Source organism: Pomacea canaliculata, linkage group LG1, assembly GCF_003073045.1.
Source record: "Pomacea canaliculata isolate SZHN2017 linkage group LG1, ASM307304v1, whole genome shotgun sequence".
NCBI classification, from domain to species: domain Eukaryota; kingdom Metazoa; phylum Mollusca; class Gastropoda; order Architaenioglossa; family Ampullariidae; genus Pomacea; species Pomacea canaliculata.
Window position 1 is genome coordinate 1,266,016 of NC_037590.1, and position 14,512 is coordinate 1,280,527.

The following is a 14,512-nucleotide window of genomic DNA, read 5'->3' on the forward strand; positions in this document are numbered from 1 at the left end:
TTAGAGGTTACAACGTTCAGTTCAGACGAGGCTTTAAATCAACACCTTTCTCAGTTTTTGCCGATAAAGACAGGTCCTTCTAAGATTGAGGAATGAATATCACTGCAAGATGGCAAAAGGTTATTGGGAAAATGGCGATATCCGTGTTTTTGATATAAATAATTGCCCTTAGAAAAACACGCCCTGACTTTTCCCACAACCCAATCTTTGAAAAATTAGGAAAGCTCCTTTATTTTATTTGTTTAAAACATTACCACTCTCATCGAGAAAAATTCTTGAGGTAGTGACAGTAAGGACCTAAGATATAACGGTCTTGGGGAGGAAGGGTGAGAGATTCAGGATTGCAAGATTCCGCTGTCATTGTATGTTGAGCACCAATTTCTTCAAAGAACACAAGGAATGTTGACCACACGTGCATAGCAAGTGTTTAGTTGGTATGTTTGTTGTCATTAGCCCCATGCTTACCCTCCCTCTTGCATGCAGTTTTCGTTAGGAGGAAATTACCTGGGCACTGGGGTCGTGCACACTCCAATGTCCTTCTCGCCCTGTTATTATCTGCTTGCCACTCTCTGTGGTATCCAGAGATGCTGGCCACCGGCACGAGTGCTGGTGAGAGGTTTGGGTGACAACAGAAGTTAATAGGAACGTCCTCTTTCTCCTTTTCTGTCTTTCTCTTTTTCTTTCTTTCTGGCTTTCAGTCTGCATGTCTGCGTTCCTTATTCTAATTGTTTAATACATTGCTTCCATAATTTGAACTGTCAGCTGACTGCATCAGTCTGCTGACTCACAGAGGAGAAGCAGCACAAAAAAGGAAGAAAGGTGGGGAATCGTATGAAAAGCACCCCCACCACCACCACCACCACACCAACATCAACAACAAAAACCCCCAAGAAACAGGGTAACACTCCAATTTTGTAACAAAACAAGACTGGGAAGGAGAAACAAACTGTATTTTTATAAATAAAAGCGGAATGATTCATTTAATTACTAATTTTTTTAGACTATTTCCTCTGACATATACAATATAAATAATTTTAAGTACGTCTGATGGCTTCGTTTTAGCTATTTGGAAAACAGCATTGAGAATACCGCAGTTTAAAATCAGAAAATTCAGCTGATTGTGATGCTGCTTGCAAGTTGTCTTGTGTGGTCCCGAGGATGGAGGTCTGGAGGTCTGGAAGCAGTATTGTGCAAAGCTTTTTGGTGGAAGACAGACACCATGGTGACCTGACAGTGCCGTGGGGCATTATAATCTTTGTGACTACTCCTGCTCGTTCTCCGTCTCCAGGGAGCGCAGAGCCATGTACAGCTCGCGCATCTGTTCCATCGTCGGCTGGTCGTCGTTGTCGTCTGCAGCCCTCGGTGTTTCGTGGAGTTCACGGAGCGAGGGCTGGTTGTCATCTCCATCGTCTGCGGCTCTCAGCGCTTCATAGAGGTCACGGAGCGAGGGCTGGTTGTCATCTCCATCGTCTGCTGCTCTCAGTGCTTCTTGGAGTTCGCGGAGTGTTGGTGGATTGTCATCACCATCGTCTGCTGCTCTCAGTGCTTCTTGGAGGTCGCGGAGCGAGGGCTGGTTGTCATCTCCATCGTCTGCTGCTCTCAGTGCTTCGTGGAGCTCGCGGAGTGTGGGTGGATTGTCATCTCCCATCGTCTGCGGCTCTCAGTGCTTCATAGAGGTCACGGAGGGAGGGCTGGTTGTCATCGCCATCATCAGCAGATCTCACTGCTTCGCGGCGCTTACGGAACGAGGGCTGGTTGTCATCGCCATCATCAGCAGACCTCACTGCTTCATAGAGTTCACGGAGGGAGGGCTGGTTGTCATCGCCATCATCGGCGGCTCTCAGTATTTCCCGAAGTGAGGGCGGGTTGTTGTCGTCATCGTCCGCAGCTCGGACGCTGGGCTGATCATTGCTGGCGTCATCGTCGGCGTTCTTTAGCATCTGCTTCAGGTCCCTGTCTGACGGCTGGCTGTCGTCGGCGTTGTCGTCACTAAAGCCTCGAACGTTGGGAGTCAGCTTGTCCTGAACTGCAAGCACACCAGACAGCATGCAATGAATGCAGTGAAGGCAGTGGACGAGCTGTTAGCATGAATCACAGACATGCTAACACATCAACGGCTTCCCAACGATGAGCACGTGTGGTGGTGCAGCACTCCTACCCTCGCGGCAACGGTACAAACCTCTAATAAACCGGGAATTAAAATTTAAGCTAATATCAATCACACAAAACTAAGATAAATATCACTACAGACAACTAACACTTCTCAGCTAAGTCATGCTAACACTCATAAATTAATTCTTAATGACCATCTGAACCGCCATAGTAATAAGTTTATTAAAGTTCTGATTAAATGCTCTAGAAGTGTGGAGACCTATACATCTCACATGTACCCATTATACGCGGCGGTTAAGTTAGACAAGTGAGCCAGCACTTACCCCATTGTTTGAACTGTTCACCTCGCTTTTCCCGCCACACAAGAGTCCACAGCTTTCTATATATAAATAAGTACCAAATTCCCAGCACCAACAAATAGAACATCAACGACAGTTCTCTTGTAAGAAGGCAACACGCGGAGCTTTCAGGAGACAAAATTTTTCATAAACTTCTTTGAAAGATGATATGCGGCAACTGCCAGTGATGGCGGCTGACTAGTCTACCAGTGATTGGTCCCCCCACTACACTAAGGTTGTACCTCCGTCCTGTCGTCACACTTACTCTCTTCGTTGGCCTCCGTCTTCAGCAGCGCCTCCCTGTTGATCAGATCCGCCAGCTTCCTGTCGGCATCCGTTATCTTTACAGCCTCGACCTGCAATGGTCAGCAGCACCTTGTCACCCATCATCTGATATATTTATTTTGTGGACAGCCAGGTAAGCTAAAGATGGTCTGAGTATTCACACCATTGCTGCGAGTACCTCAATAGTCTCCGCGTGGACAATAATTAGCATTTATTTGTTTAGTCCAAATAAGAACTGCGTTTTGTTTCCTGTCAAGTATTCTGATTTTAAATTATTATTCAGTTATTTTAATCAATTATGCATTTCAAAAAAAATACACGATTTGTTGTTATCTGTCATTGCACTGCACGTCTAATCTCCGCTGTGAAGAACGGTCAAGTTTTTATTTGTTTATTTTGTATCCATTGTCAGGTAAACAAGGGTCAGCAGGAGCAGGCTTTGGTTTGGCGCCCTTGATGTCCCACATGTTCACATCTCACATGGTCATTGCATGGTCACATTCTCACATTCCCTTGCCACTAGTGACTGGCTACTCACCTCAGTGGAGGCCAGCAACACCACGGCAGCGGTGGCGACAACAGCGATGATAGTCATCTTCATCTTCTGATCTGAAAAACATTTCTTCATCAGCAGCAAAAGCAGCGAGGAAAGGGGAAACCATTGCCATGGCAATAGAATGCAATAGGCTTTCTATCTTCATTGTTTTAGAACATTTCAGAACTCCGCCACATTTGGTGGGTGCAAGGGTCTACCTCACTCTGTCACCACTGCCTGGACACTGTGTGTACCTGTGTGTATGTGTGCTTGTGTGTGAGGCTAACCTGACCTGAATCTGGAAGCTTGCCTTGTCGAACTCCCACAAAATAACATCAGCTGCTGACAGAAGCCCTGACAAGAACTGTCATCAAGCTCAAAATTTAGTGGCTGTAATTTATTTTTAATGGCATGACAAAGTTCGAAATGTGGGGTCGTGGTGTTAACTGTCCTATTGCACAGTCAGCACGGAATGCAGGCAGTTGTTCCTTCCTCCCTTCCTGTCACTTTGATCTTCCCCGGATAAACGGGCTCCATCTGCTGCTGGGGGACAGGCAGTTTCCCAGTCACTAACCTGGTTGAACTTTTAACCACCATCTCTGTTTAAACTGAACGCACTTCTCAAACGACTGCCACATCTTCCTCGTGCGTTTGAAGTTTCGCCACATTTAGTTTTTCCAGTGTCTTATTTTGCTATGAGATGCTAAAAGGTAAACTAACAAACACAATTTAGTACGGAAGTAAAATTGTTGACCACCAGCAGTGTAATGACACTATCATTCACAGACTCACCGCACGATGGCTGTCCTGTATGTGTAACCTGAGTTTTATTGTATTCAGAGTTCACTCGCTCACCTTGTGACAGCAGACAGTCTCGGCACCTTCCTGGTCTCTGTAAACAATTGACTTCTCTCTCCAGACAGCTGCCTCCTTATAGGGACATCAGTGGATGTCTCGTCAGACAGCCGTGGGGTTGTCCACAAAACCAGCTACAGCGGCAAGTCGCTGACGAAGCTACTTTTGATTGGATGACGACTCACGTCACCTGAACGTTTCCATCCAATCGCTGCTGGAAGAGAAGCTGACGACGTCACAACGGTTCTTGTCAGTGTGAGTGGTTAGGACCGTTAGGCCAGCATTTTACTTCTGCTGCAACGTGTCTGAGAGTGTGAGACTAGCTAGCGAGAGTGTCGAGTGATAAGTCGCACATACATCCTGTGGATTACTGGTGATAGCGAGGACAGGGGAAGTCTTCTGTTTATCTCTTTCCGCACCTCACTGACTCTCGCCAGCTTCACTGTGGCAAAGGCTCGGGGCTCACAGGCGGGCTGATCCCCCGGTTGTTGCCCAGTTTGGTAAACACGGGACTGTGTATGAGGCCCCGTGTCTTGTCCTTCCTTGCCGAGGTCCGTGCAAAGCCTCCATCATTGCCAAGCTGCTGCAGGGGCTGAGTTCTGTGAAATCTTGAAAATACAGTTGCTGGTCTCAAGTACATGTCAATGTTGTGTGGTGTCAACAGTCGACTTGCCACCTGAGACTTGACTCATTTTCAAGACCTGCCATGCACACAAGCTAATGAATATTCTAGGAAGTTAATAATAAGACAATTAAGGCGCAGGGACCGGGTGCACAAAGGTCACTAGGCGATAGCTGGGTAGTTGAGGGTCGAGTAGGTTGCTAAACTTGTTGAGGTCAATACATTTGTGACAGAAGTTTGTCACTTAAAAGCCAACAAACACCACATGCACGTGTGGAAAAATATATTATTAGCATGCAACGTGTCTGAGCAAACATATAAGCACTCTGTAACAAACACAACAACCATCACTGGTTAACACAGATTCCTTCCTTGATTACAACAACCAAATGTGGTTGAATTTTGTTGCAAAATTGTTACAGCATAGGATGGAAGTCTCAACCATTCCACCCTACTTTTCTGAGTTTTTTCCATTAGACTTTCACTTTGTTCCTTCTCTGACCATATTCACAAAAGAGAAGGGCTACAAAGAAATCCCTTTCACTAGTTTACTAGTCCATGCGACTGAGATGTGTTGGGGCTAATAAAGTCAGTATCGCGCGGCAAGTTGGTGAGCATGACTATTATTAGTATTAATTACATAATGATTGTTTAATATTATTATATTATACAATAATTAATCTTATGATATTGATAATTGTGTTTCCTTCCGAGTAAAGAAAGTTAGATTCTGAACAGAGTTATGTACTTTCAGATGACAGTAAACATGTGGCGAAAGCTTACAGAATGTCCCCCGACAGCTTGGTGATAGGATTCCTGACAACAGCTGCAGTGGGTGATGGGATGCTGACCCCAGGTCTGGCATGTACTAGGGTTAGTATGTAACACCACAGACACTCCAGATAACCTGACAGCAGCTGCAGTGGGTGGTGGGATGCTGACCCCAGGTCAGCCATGGATACTAGGATTAGTATGTCTGTAACAGCATACAGACAACCCATCTTTTTTTACTTTCTGTTTCCATTAAACACTTGTCTAAGACACTCTGCTAAAGAGGTGCTTTAATAATTTGGAAACTGAATGTGATATAAAGAATAAAAAAGACTTTAAAGACCTTATCAACGGAACAAATAGAGGACGCTTGACTAAGTTTGTTATAGACAGTCAAAGACAAACTTTGCCCGACTTGAACTTTATCTTTATCATACTTGTCCTGTAGGCCGTGGTGAAATAGGTGAAGGGTTCCAACGCCTGCATAGAAACATGAATGACAATTTCCGAGGATGGTGGAAAAAGTAAATATTTTTTTTAGATATAGCCCTTGCCTCAAAAGTTGATGGGTACGATAATTCTAGACTATTACAATAACAAGGTTTGATATACAAAGACAAGAGAAGAGAAAGTTAAAATACACAAAGGTACAAGTTATTAACTATTATTTACGGATTATTCCTTAAGCCTGGAAGTATTTACCAAAGAGCTTTAGGGGTTTAATTCTTTATTCAAGTTCAATGCAAATCCTGTTGAAGGTCTGCCAGTGACGGACAAGAGGCATCTGGGAATGATGACAGGTTTGGTCAAGCTGATGATGTCAGTAATGTCTGTCTGAGGCAGTGTTGGACCTTCACTTGCTGGAGAGGACATGAGGGGTGCCACGGTACAACCTAAAACTAACAAACACAGAGAACAACGGGCACACATCTACACCAACAGGCACAGAAATAGATGAGTTGTAAACATACCTCGCAGTTTGTACAAGTGGATGCATGCTGACTGAGAATTTGAAGCCATTTTCTGTCTCCACCTCTGTACAGCATTACACAGCTGTAGCCGGCGTTAGAGGCATGCAGACAGGATAGACCCCACTCGGGGGTAAGACAGACAGGATAGACCCCACTCGGGGGTAAGACAGACAGGATAGACCCCACTTGGGGGTCAGACATACAGGATAGACCCCACTCGGGATCAAACAGACAGGATAGACCCCACTCGGGATCAGACAGGATAGACCCCACTCGAACTTGAAAAAGGCGATGTGAAAGAAAATTCTTGATGAGAGTGGCATACGTTTGCTTCCAGGTAGCATCGTACGCCCTCTCCAAAAAACAGCCCTAAAACATGCTCTTTGCCCACAAACGCAGCCCTGACAAAAGTTTCAAACGGACCAAGTGGCCCAGGCTGCTAAGGCAATTTTCTGAAGCCACACTGCAGGTTGTAGAGGAGACCTTGAGATTCGAGATGCCAGGGGAGCCGAGCATTCACCGTGTGTTCTAGAGTTTTGCACAGACAACTATTGATAGCGATAGGACGGTGAGAGTTGGGATCACAGGGATCCTTGCCAGGTGCTGGGGTGGGCACCACGACTGCCTCTCTCCACTAGTAAAGTTAAAGATGTCTAGAAGGAGAAGAAGAGACCAGCAGTTGATAAGAAATGTTGTCCCTGGTGCAAAGTCCTTGCACTTCTGAAGGGCCTGCTGCAGTTCAGAAACAGAAAAGGGTAGATTTTTCGGAGTTATCGGAAATATACTCTGGCCTCCCCAGTGTGAAGACCAGATGACCCCGGCCACAGCCTTCTAGCAAAGCTAGGGCAATACACGACCTGCCGCTTGGCTCCGTCTAGGAGAAGTCCAGGCCAAAGAGGTGTGTTGGTATGATGGGCCGCAATCCATCAGGGACCTTAACCTCTAGGATCCCATCCTCCCCCGACACGGGTAGCCCTGCACGGCAAACAAAGGGCCTAAAGAAGGCCACAGAGAAAAAAATTACATCAAAAGTAAGGAATGGTAGGAAAACAGAAGAAAGACAGTGTAGACAGAAGACAGGAAGGATAAAACTGTAGTATGACAGAGAGATTGTTAATTAGAAGAAGAATATAGATGAAAGGGCCAGGTAAGGGAGAAAAAAGAAAAGCATAAGAAAAAAGGGGTGGGGCAGCTTAGTCACAGCCAGAGGGAGGCTGGTGTTCACCCCCGGCACGAGAAGCCGGGCCCACGGGGCAGTCGGCGTCCTGCCAGTTTATTAGATATTATACCATAATATTCGCTATACTAGAGCCGCGTTAACCACTCACACCATCTCATCAATAAATCTTAGTCGTCCTTCTGTCGTCAAACAAAGAAACTGGACGATGTTAGGTACACGACAAAGGTGGGGAACACGAACCAGGCCCTGAACTCGTTTGGTCGGGTCCGGCCAAGGTAGCCGCAGGCGAGACTCGAAATTCAAGAAATCTTTGAGTTTTTTAATAACAAAGTACACTTCTACTGATGGAATGGTAAATATCATGTTAATTTCCAGGGACAAGCGAGAACGTTAAAGACGGGACAGACAGGACACACACGAGTGCATGAGGGGACGGACACGTGTGCTTCTCGTCCTTCTGTCTGCACTGTGGTCACTCAGGGGGCAGCCAGAGGCAGGCAGGCTGATGAACATGTTGTAAAAGTCTTATCACTCACTGGAAAACTACAGCTGGCCCAAACACAGCAAGCTAATTGCTAATTGCTAATTTTTAAACTGAGAATTTTGTTTGGCCGGCAACTTGATGTTATAAATACCCAAATGACCTTGGCAGAATCCCCCACTTCTCCCCGAAACTGGACATCAGTGAGAATGAGGGCTAACTGCACGACACTACAGCTAAGTACAAAGTGTAGTTAATCCGAGATTTCACTCGATGTTTACACATATTCACTGCTACACATCATCAAAACACAGAGGTGTGATATTACTGGCGTCCAGGTGTACGTGTGTGTGTGTTTGTACGAGTGTGCGTGTGTGTGTGTGTGTGTGAGTGGGTGTGTCGTGGGCGGTTGAGGTCTCCGAAGACCCGTGGTTAACAAAATTCACACGAAAGCTGTACAAATAAACATGTTGCTCGCTGTCGTTTATTCTCCCCTTGTTCCTCAGTTGCGGGCCTTGTGTAGCGGCGTGGGGTACACGTGAGCAGGACTCTGGCGACCATCACCTTCCTGTCCAGCACGAGCAGCTGCTGACGACGTGCACAAAGCCTCTCGAGGGCCTGACAGACACGGCACGTGCAGGTGCAGGAAGACAGATAGGCTCAGGCGCGGCTCATCCCGTCTTGTCATGCTAATGACCAGCACAAGGGCAGTAATCGCTGGTGAGACTTCCTCCCTGCCCAATCTCCACAAGACAGGCGGTTTTAGAAAGTTCTTAATCCGCGAAAGGAAGAGTACACCTGATTAAGTTGAGTGCCACGAGTGCAGTGGATCCTGTCCTCTGTACAGCGACACCAGGCGGTAAGAAGTTTATTGTACAACAGACAGTATTGTACAGTACACAGGCAGTAAAGCAACGCCTTGTCCAATACCAACAATGTTTCAGTAAAGCAAGCTCATGGCGCTCTACAAATGATATTAACTATAAAAACAACAACAACAATAATAACATGATTGGGAGAAATCGAAGAAACCAATCAAGACGAGAGGGAAGAAAAGGGTTCACGCGTGAAACGGGGAAAAAGTGCGATTTTATCTGATTAACAATTGAACGAATACATTACTCGGTTATCCAACAAGTCTCTGAAATTAAAATAAATGCTTGTATTATGGGAAGAAGAAATCCTGGAGATAAAAGAAAATGGAGGAGGCGATGTGGTGCTGCCGAGCGACACATCTCACTGATGACGAGGGTGATGCAGGGCGACGACAAGTCGGTCCACCAGCAGATGTACTCGCCAAATGTCCATCTCCTGCCTCAGGACACTCAAAGATTTCAGCACCACCTTACGTAATCAGAACGCAGAAGAGCCTCTGCAAATGGTGATGGGGAGGGGAGAGGGGGAGGAGAGTGGTAGACAGACAGGGATACACTTCAAACACAGGAGGTATGTATCCACGATACGCTGGGGTCAGAAGGGGGCGGGTCTAAAGTTCACTTGCAGTATAAATATGTCCGCATTCATTTCTCGAAATGGTTTAGCCGCCACACTTTGCGATTTCCATTATTTCCTACAGTGAGAAGGTACTCTGTGTGTCTGTGTGACTTCTTTCGTTTTGTTTCTTCTTTACATTTCTCTCTCGTTCTGTACTCACTGGCGTGTGTCATAGAAGACCTGCTATTCAATCTTTTTTCCACACTTTGGTACACTTGTTCTCTTTTTTTTTTTTAATGAAAATCTCGGACTTGTATAATTGTAATTAACTATTTTAGTTACTTAAACGAATTAGTTAATAATAAATGAACCCGCCATAACAAATGATTGCTGTTTCTGTGTTCGTTGTACCTGGACAGCTGCAATCCATGTCGTTTGTGTATTTAGGCTCCATGACAACGATACGCTGTAAACAAAAGTGTGTACGACACATCACGTGTTCATATTTATAACAGATAAAAGATGTTTGGACGACCACCAACACTGTGTCAGTAGCTTAGAGCATCATAAGGTAGCTGTGCGACAGTTATTGCCACTTGTATAAAAATTATGATTAACGGGTACAACACCTTTGCTGCAGATGAAGCTGTCCATCGTGGTTGTAGTATTGGTGACTTGTTCTGTGTTGGTGCAGCAGTCGGACGCATGGGTGAGTACAGGGTCATTCAGGTGTGAGTGAGTACCGAGAATGAGTGAGTAGAGGGTCACACAGGTGTGAGTGAATATAGTATTACTGAGAATGAGTGAGTAGAGGGTCACACACGTCTGAATGAGTACAGTGTCACTCACATCTAAGTGCGCAGTGTCACTCAGGGATGGGTGAGTCGTCCTCACATTCAGGGGCCATAGTTATGAAGCGAGGGTAAGTCGTTGCCCTGGGGAAAACATGAGCGACTCAAGAAAAAGCGTCTTGTTTTCGAAGTTATAAAGCTTTAAGTGTAATAATAATAATAATAATAATAATAATAGCAGCAACAACAACAACAACAACAACAACAACAACAACAACAACAAACAACAACAACAACAACGTGAGCTTTCATAGCACGATATCCAAGCCAAATGCAATCTCTCCCCGCATTACAAACACAAACACACAAGACAGATACAATTCGTGTCAAGTTAACGGACAAGCTAGGTGGATGTTGTGCCGGATGCCAATCACAGACCCAGATTTCTCTCCCTGCAGCTGTTCTGGAAGAAAGGCGCGAGACTGTCGCAGCGGGGCTTTGACGGCGCCACACCCGACGAGGTGGCCAAGGCGCGGACGATGTTCAAGGAGATGGACGATGCTGTCAAAAGTAAGTCCACCTGTTGCCATGGGTAACAAGGGCATGGCATGATGTTTGGTAATGAATACTGAGTCAGTGCAGAAAGGTAGTTAATGTCATCAGAAAGCATGCGTCAACGAAATCCAAGAAATAACTATCCTAAGAAAATCTTTGCCTGCATGAAGAGTATCACAAAATATTAGAAAACTTATGTGGAGGTAAAAAGGAAGCAACTAAACCATAGCATGTTCAATGTCATGCTGCAGGTGGTAATGCTGCAGGTGACAATGCTGCAGCTGGTAATGCTGCAGGTGGTAATGCTGCAGGTGGTAATGCTGCAGGTGGTAATGCTGCAGGTGGTGATACCACTAGACTAAAGTCCAATGTGTCATGCTGCAGGTGGAAGGGGCGCCGTAAAACGAGCTTTCGAGAATCTGGAAGATCAGCTGGAGGAATAAGAAGGCCCTAAGAGATGGGAGAGAATCTGTGGACATATTTATACTAAGATGATCAGGCGGCGAGAGAACAAAATTCGTGGTGTCACAGTTTTAAAAGTATTTACAGAAGTCAATTTCTAATCAAACTGCAGATGTCTAAAATTTGTAGAAGCCAATAAAAATGAAGTTCACAATTGTTGCTGTCATTTATTATTTTTGTTTGTGTGTGAGTGTGAGTGAGAGGTGTGTGTGTGTGTGTGGGGTCCTGTGTGAGAGTGCGCTCGGGAAAGTGTGTTTAAAAAATAGTTTTTTTAATGTAACGTTTGAAAGGCCGCCTGGTCCATATCAACAGACAATACTGCTGGTTACATGCATACCAACATCTAGCTGGACACCTGTGTCAAGGGTCTGACAATGAAACAAGAGTTTGGCATTTCCCACGACATAACCTTATGTGGTGTACATAGTCATGGAAACCCACTGTCAAGCCTTCTGTTACAAACCTTAAAAGGGTAGGGAAGATATGGTAGGGAAGTGAACTATATGTGTTATGTCGAGATAAATACTCAGGAAGTATCAACAGAAAGTAGTACAGTCTTCCACGTTTGTATCATCTCACTGATTATATACAGCACTGCCCACATTAGGGAAGTAGAAACTCCAGCGAGTCCTTAATTGACATGGAGGTATACAACTCATCGTACTTGCCAGACACCGTGAGACTGAATCAGTTGCTCTTCGAGGTTTTCAAATGTAAATGAACAGTGGAGTGCAATTAAAACATAATTATTATTTACCCCCCACCCCACAAAAAATCCTTCCATCCTGCAGGTACCCGCATACAAATATCACACCCAGAAGGTCCGTGATGTCACGTTTGAACACTGATAAGCCTAATTAACATATAACACATTAACATATAATACATGTCCCACCTCCATTAGTTCTTTAAGTGTAAAGGTGAGTGTTCGTAATATATTCATGTCTCTTCTTCCTCCTATCTCTGTACCCTCCTCTCTCCCCCTCTACTGTATTGAGTGTTTCAGTATTCGTTACTTTGATTCCCCCCACCCCCACATACACACACTTTATCGCGCCCCAGTAGTGGCCTTTGACCCGAGATAATTGAAGGATTAATCAATCGACTGACTGCTGTACTTTGTTGCCTTCTTGTCCAGCTTCTCTCCCCTTCCATTGCTGACAGACCACTCTGCCATCTGTTGACACACCCAGACAAAGAGACAAACAGCCACAAACAAGGTAGAAACAGAGATTGTGAGTCAGTTTAGAGAGGACTGTTGTAGGTTTGTCATATACGTCTCTTACAACGAGATTCTGCTTAATACTACTCAAATGATATGTAACTTAATTATTATATGAATAAATTACTATGATGTGCTTGCATACCTACATGTAAGCGCCTGGAGTCTGGCGGATGCTAGAAAAAGGTGCTATACAAATGTGCTATTTATTATTATTAAATAACTTACAAGTTTATTCTATTAAATTTTTTCAAAGAATACATCCAAAAGTTAATTTATTATACACAAATACAACTAATTATTTTAATATTCACATGTGGTGTTAGCTTAATTTTACTGCATTGTAGGATATTGTTCCAACTCAAATGGTAAAGGTATCAGATGATGTAACATTAGTGTGTGAAGACATATCGCACTTAGGCTTTGTTTTATTTGTTGTATGGACATTAGTAACTGATTGTCAGGGTTATTACTAAGAACACTAAAAACCAAATGTGTTTTTTGAGTTGCTTTATGTACCAAGTTTCTAAATATGAATACAATTATAAGAAATGGACTTAGAAATAATCTAATAGTTGTTAGTAATAAATATTAATCTAAAAAAAAACTATTTTCAATTCAAGAAGTAAATGGTTTTACTTCAGACATTAGAGGAAAGTATACAACCTTGAACATGAGTGGCCCAAAGTTAGCTATTCTCAAGTGGACTTACTCTGAAGTATACATCATGTGTATCTCTCCACCAACCCCACTGTCAGAGTCAAGGAAGAGAATAAGTTGTTCTTCCACCTTAGTGTCTTCCACATCCTGCGATCACAGTGGATTAAATTAAGAACAAATTCAAAGGAAATGATTGCTGACTAGAAACAGCGATTTGTTCATCGTTAACAGTGACCAGGACCAGGATGTTGACTTCTTCACACCACAGTCGGAGGTTGGTGGTGTCGACAGCTTCCCCATGCAATGAACCACTCATGGCCGCCAGTATTACATGTCCGCTGTTTATTTATTTTATAAGCTTCATACCCCGTGCACCATTATTAAACTGATCGTTAGCTTAATTTTACTGCATTGTATGATATAGTTCATATCCACGTATCACACGATGATATAACATTAGTATGTGAAGAGTGTATTAGTGCATCAATCGTCTTCTTTCACGAATAGGTGTGTTGAAGTCTAGTCCAAATGTTTTACCAAACTCTTTCATTACTTTCCTTTATAAAACTTCCATTTTGCATGCAAACTTTGGTGGATGTCTAGACTCTCCATCTTGATCTACACACCGGAAGTTCGATCTACACACCGGAAGTGCTATGGTGTACAATGCTTTGCAGACGATAACAAGTGTTCGCGACCTTTAAACAGACTTTTGTGGGTTTGTCAAGAATAAAGACAAGCCTGTGACTGTGGATTACTTTTATTTAATTGAGTGATTGTGTCGGGGTGTTTACCGTTATGAGCACGTGACACGTCGTACGCCAGGTGTTTCTCCGTTGTTTTTCTCTTGTGAGTATCGGCGATGTACTGTATGTGTGCAAGCTACACTTGTGTAAGTGAAGATGGTCTAAGTAATCAGTTAGTGCGCCGTCGCAACAAACAGGAGGGCGAGGTGTGTACATTTGAAACATATTTTTAAAGCGAGCCATTTTATTGTTTTTGATTTATTTACCGACGTCGTCTGACTTTCTTTCGCGCCATCATTAATGAAACACTTGCCATTGTCCAGCATGACAGAGGTGCTACATCCTCCACAGACTTGCTTCTCTCGTATTCATGCATCACTCGTCCCTTCGTCGCTGTCGTCATTCACTCATCAGTGACGTGTACATGCGCAGTGAACACTTGTCAGTTCTCGTCAGGGTGTCACGCTGACCTTTGACATCTCATCCGCCACC

At 44.2% G+C, this 14,512-nt stretch overlaps 2 protein-coding genes across 6 annotated transcripts; one reads left to right on the forward strand and one right to left on the reverse strand.

Annotated features, from left to right (window-relative positions):
- Positions 1 to 929: 929 nt before the first annotated feature.
- LOC112558076 lies at positions 930 to 4,201 on the reverse strand. Its single transcript, XM_025228270.1, has 4 exons — positions 4,063 to 4,201; positions 3,274 to 3,344; positions 2,716 to 2,806; positions 930 to 2,026 (listed from the first exon to the last, which is right to left on the reverse strand). The coding sequence occupies exons 2-4, from the start codon at positions 3,334 to 3,336 to the stop codon at positions 1,638 to 1,640; spliced, it is 543 nt and encodes a 180-aa protein (XP_025084055.1). The 5' UTR covers positions 3,337 to 3,344; positions 4,063 to 4,201; the 3' UTR covers positions 930 to 1,637.
- A 4,726-nt stretch (positions 4,202 to 8,927) lies between these two features.
- Positions 8,928 to 11,548, forward strand: LOC112573120 (circumsporozoite protein-like). Of its 5 annotated transcripts, none has more exons than XM_025253186.1 (4): positions 8,928 to 9,009; positions 10,225 to 10,293; positions 10,834 to 10,945; positions 11,182 to 11,548. In XM_025253186.1, the coding sequence occupies exons 2-4, from the start codon at positions 10,225 to 10,227 to the stop codon at positions 11,382 to 11,384; spliced, it is 384 nt and encodes a 127-aa protein (XP_025108971.1). In that variant the 5' UTR covers positions 8,928 to 9,009; the 3' UTR covers positions 11,385 to 11,548. The 5 variants fall into 5 exon arrangements, with proteins under 5 accessions (XP_025108971.1, XP_025108960.1, XP_025108980.1 ...); XM_025253175.1 differs by lacking the exon at positions 8,928 to 9,009 and adding an exon at positions 9,643 to 9,733; XM_025253195.1 differs by lacking the exon at positions 8,928 to 9,009 and adding an exon at positions 9,643 to 9,733 and having other exon boundaries at positions 11,212 to 11,548.
- The last annotated feature ends 2,964 nt before the right edge of the window (positions 11,549 to 14,512 follow it).

Coding starts and splice junctions, on each gene's coding strand:
- LOC112558076 (XM_025228270.1), bottom strand. CDS start 3,336: ATGAAGATGACTATCATCGCTGTTGTCGCCACCGCTGCCGTGGTGTTG. Junction 2,807..3,273: donor TGTTGCTGGCCTCCACTGAG/GTGAGTAGCCAG, acceptor TGACCATTGCAG/GTCGAGGCTGTAAAGATAAC. Junction 2,027..2,715: donor GACGGAGGCCAACGAAGAGA/GTAAGTGTGACG, acceptor GTGTGCTTGCAG/TTCAGGACAAGCTGACTCCC.
- LOC112573120 (XM_025253186.1), top strand. CDS start 10,225: ATGAAGCTGTCCATCGTGGTTGTAGTATTGGTGACTTGTTCTGTGTTG. Junction 10,294..10,833: donor TGCAGCAGTCGGACGCATGG/GTGAGTACAGGG, acceptor CTCTCCCTGCAG/CTGTTCTGGAAGAAAGGCGC. Junction 10,946..11,181: donor GATGGACGATGCTGTCAAAA/GTAAGTCCACCT, acceptor GTCATGCTGCAG/GTGGTAATGCTGCAGGTGAC.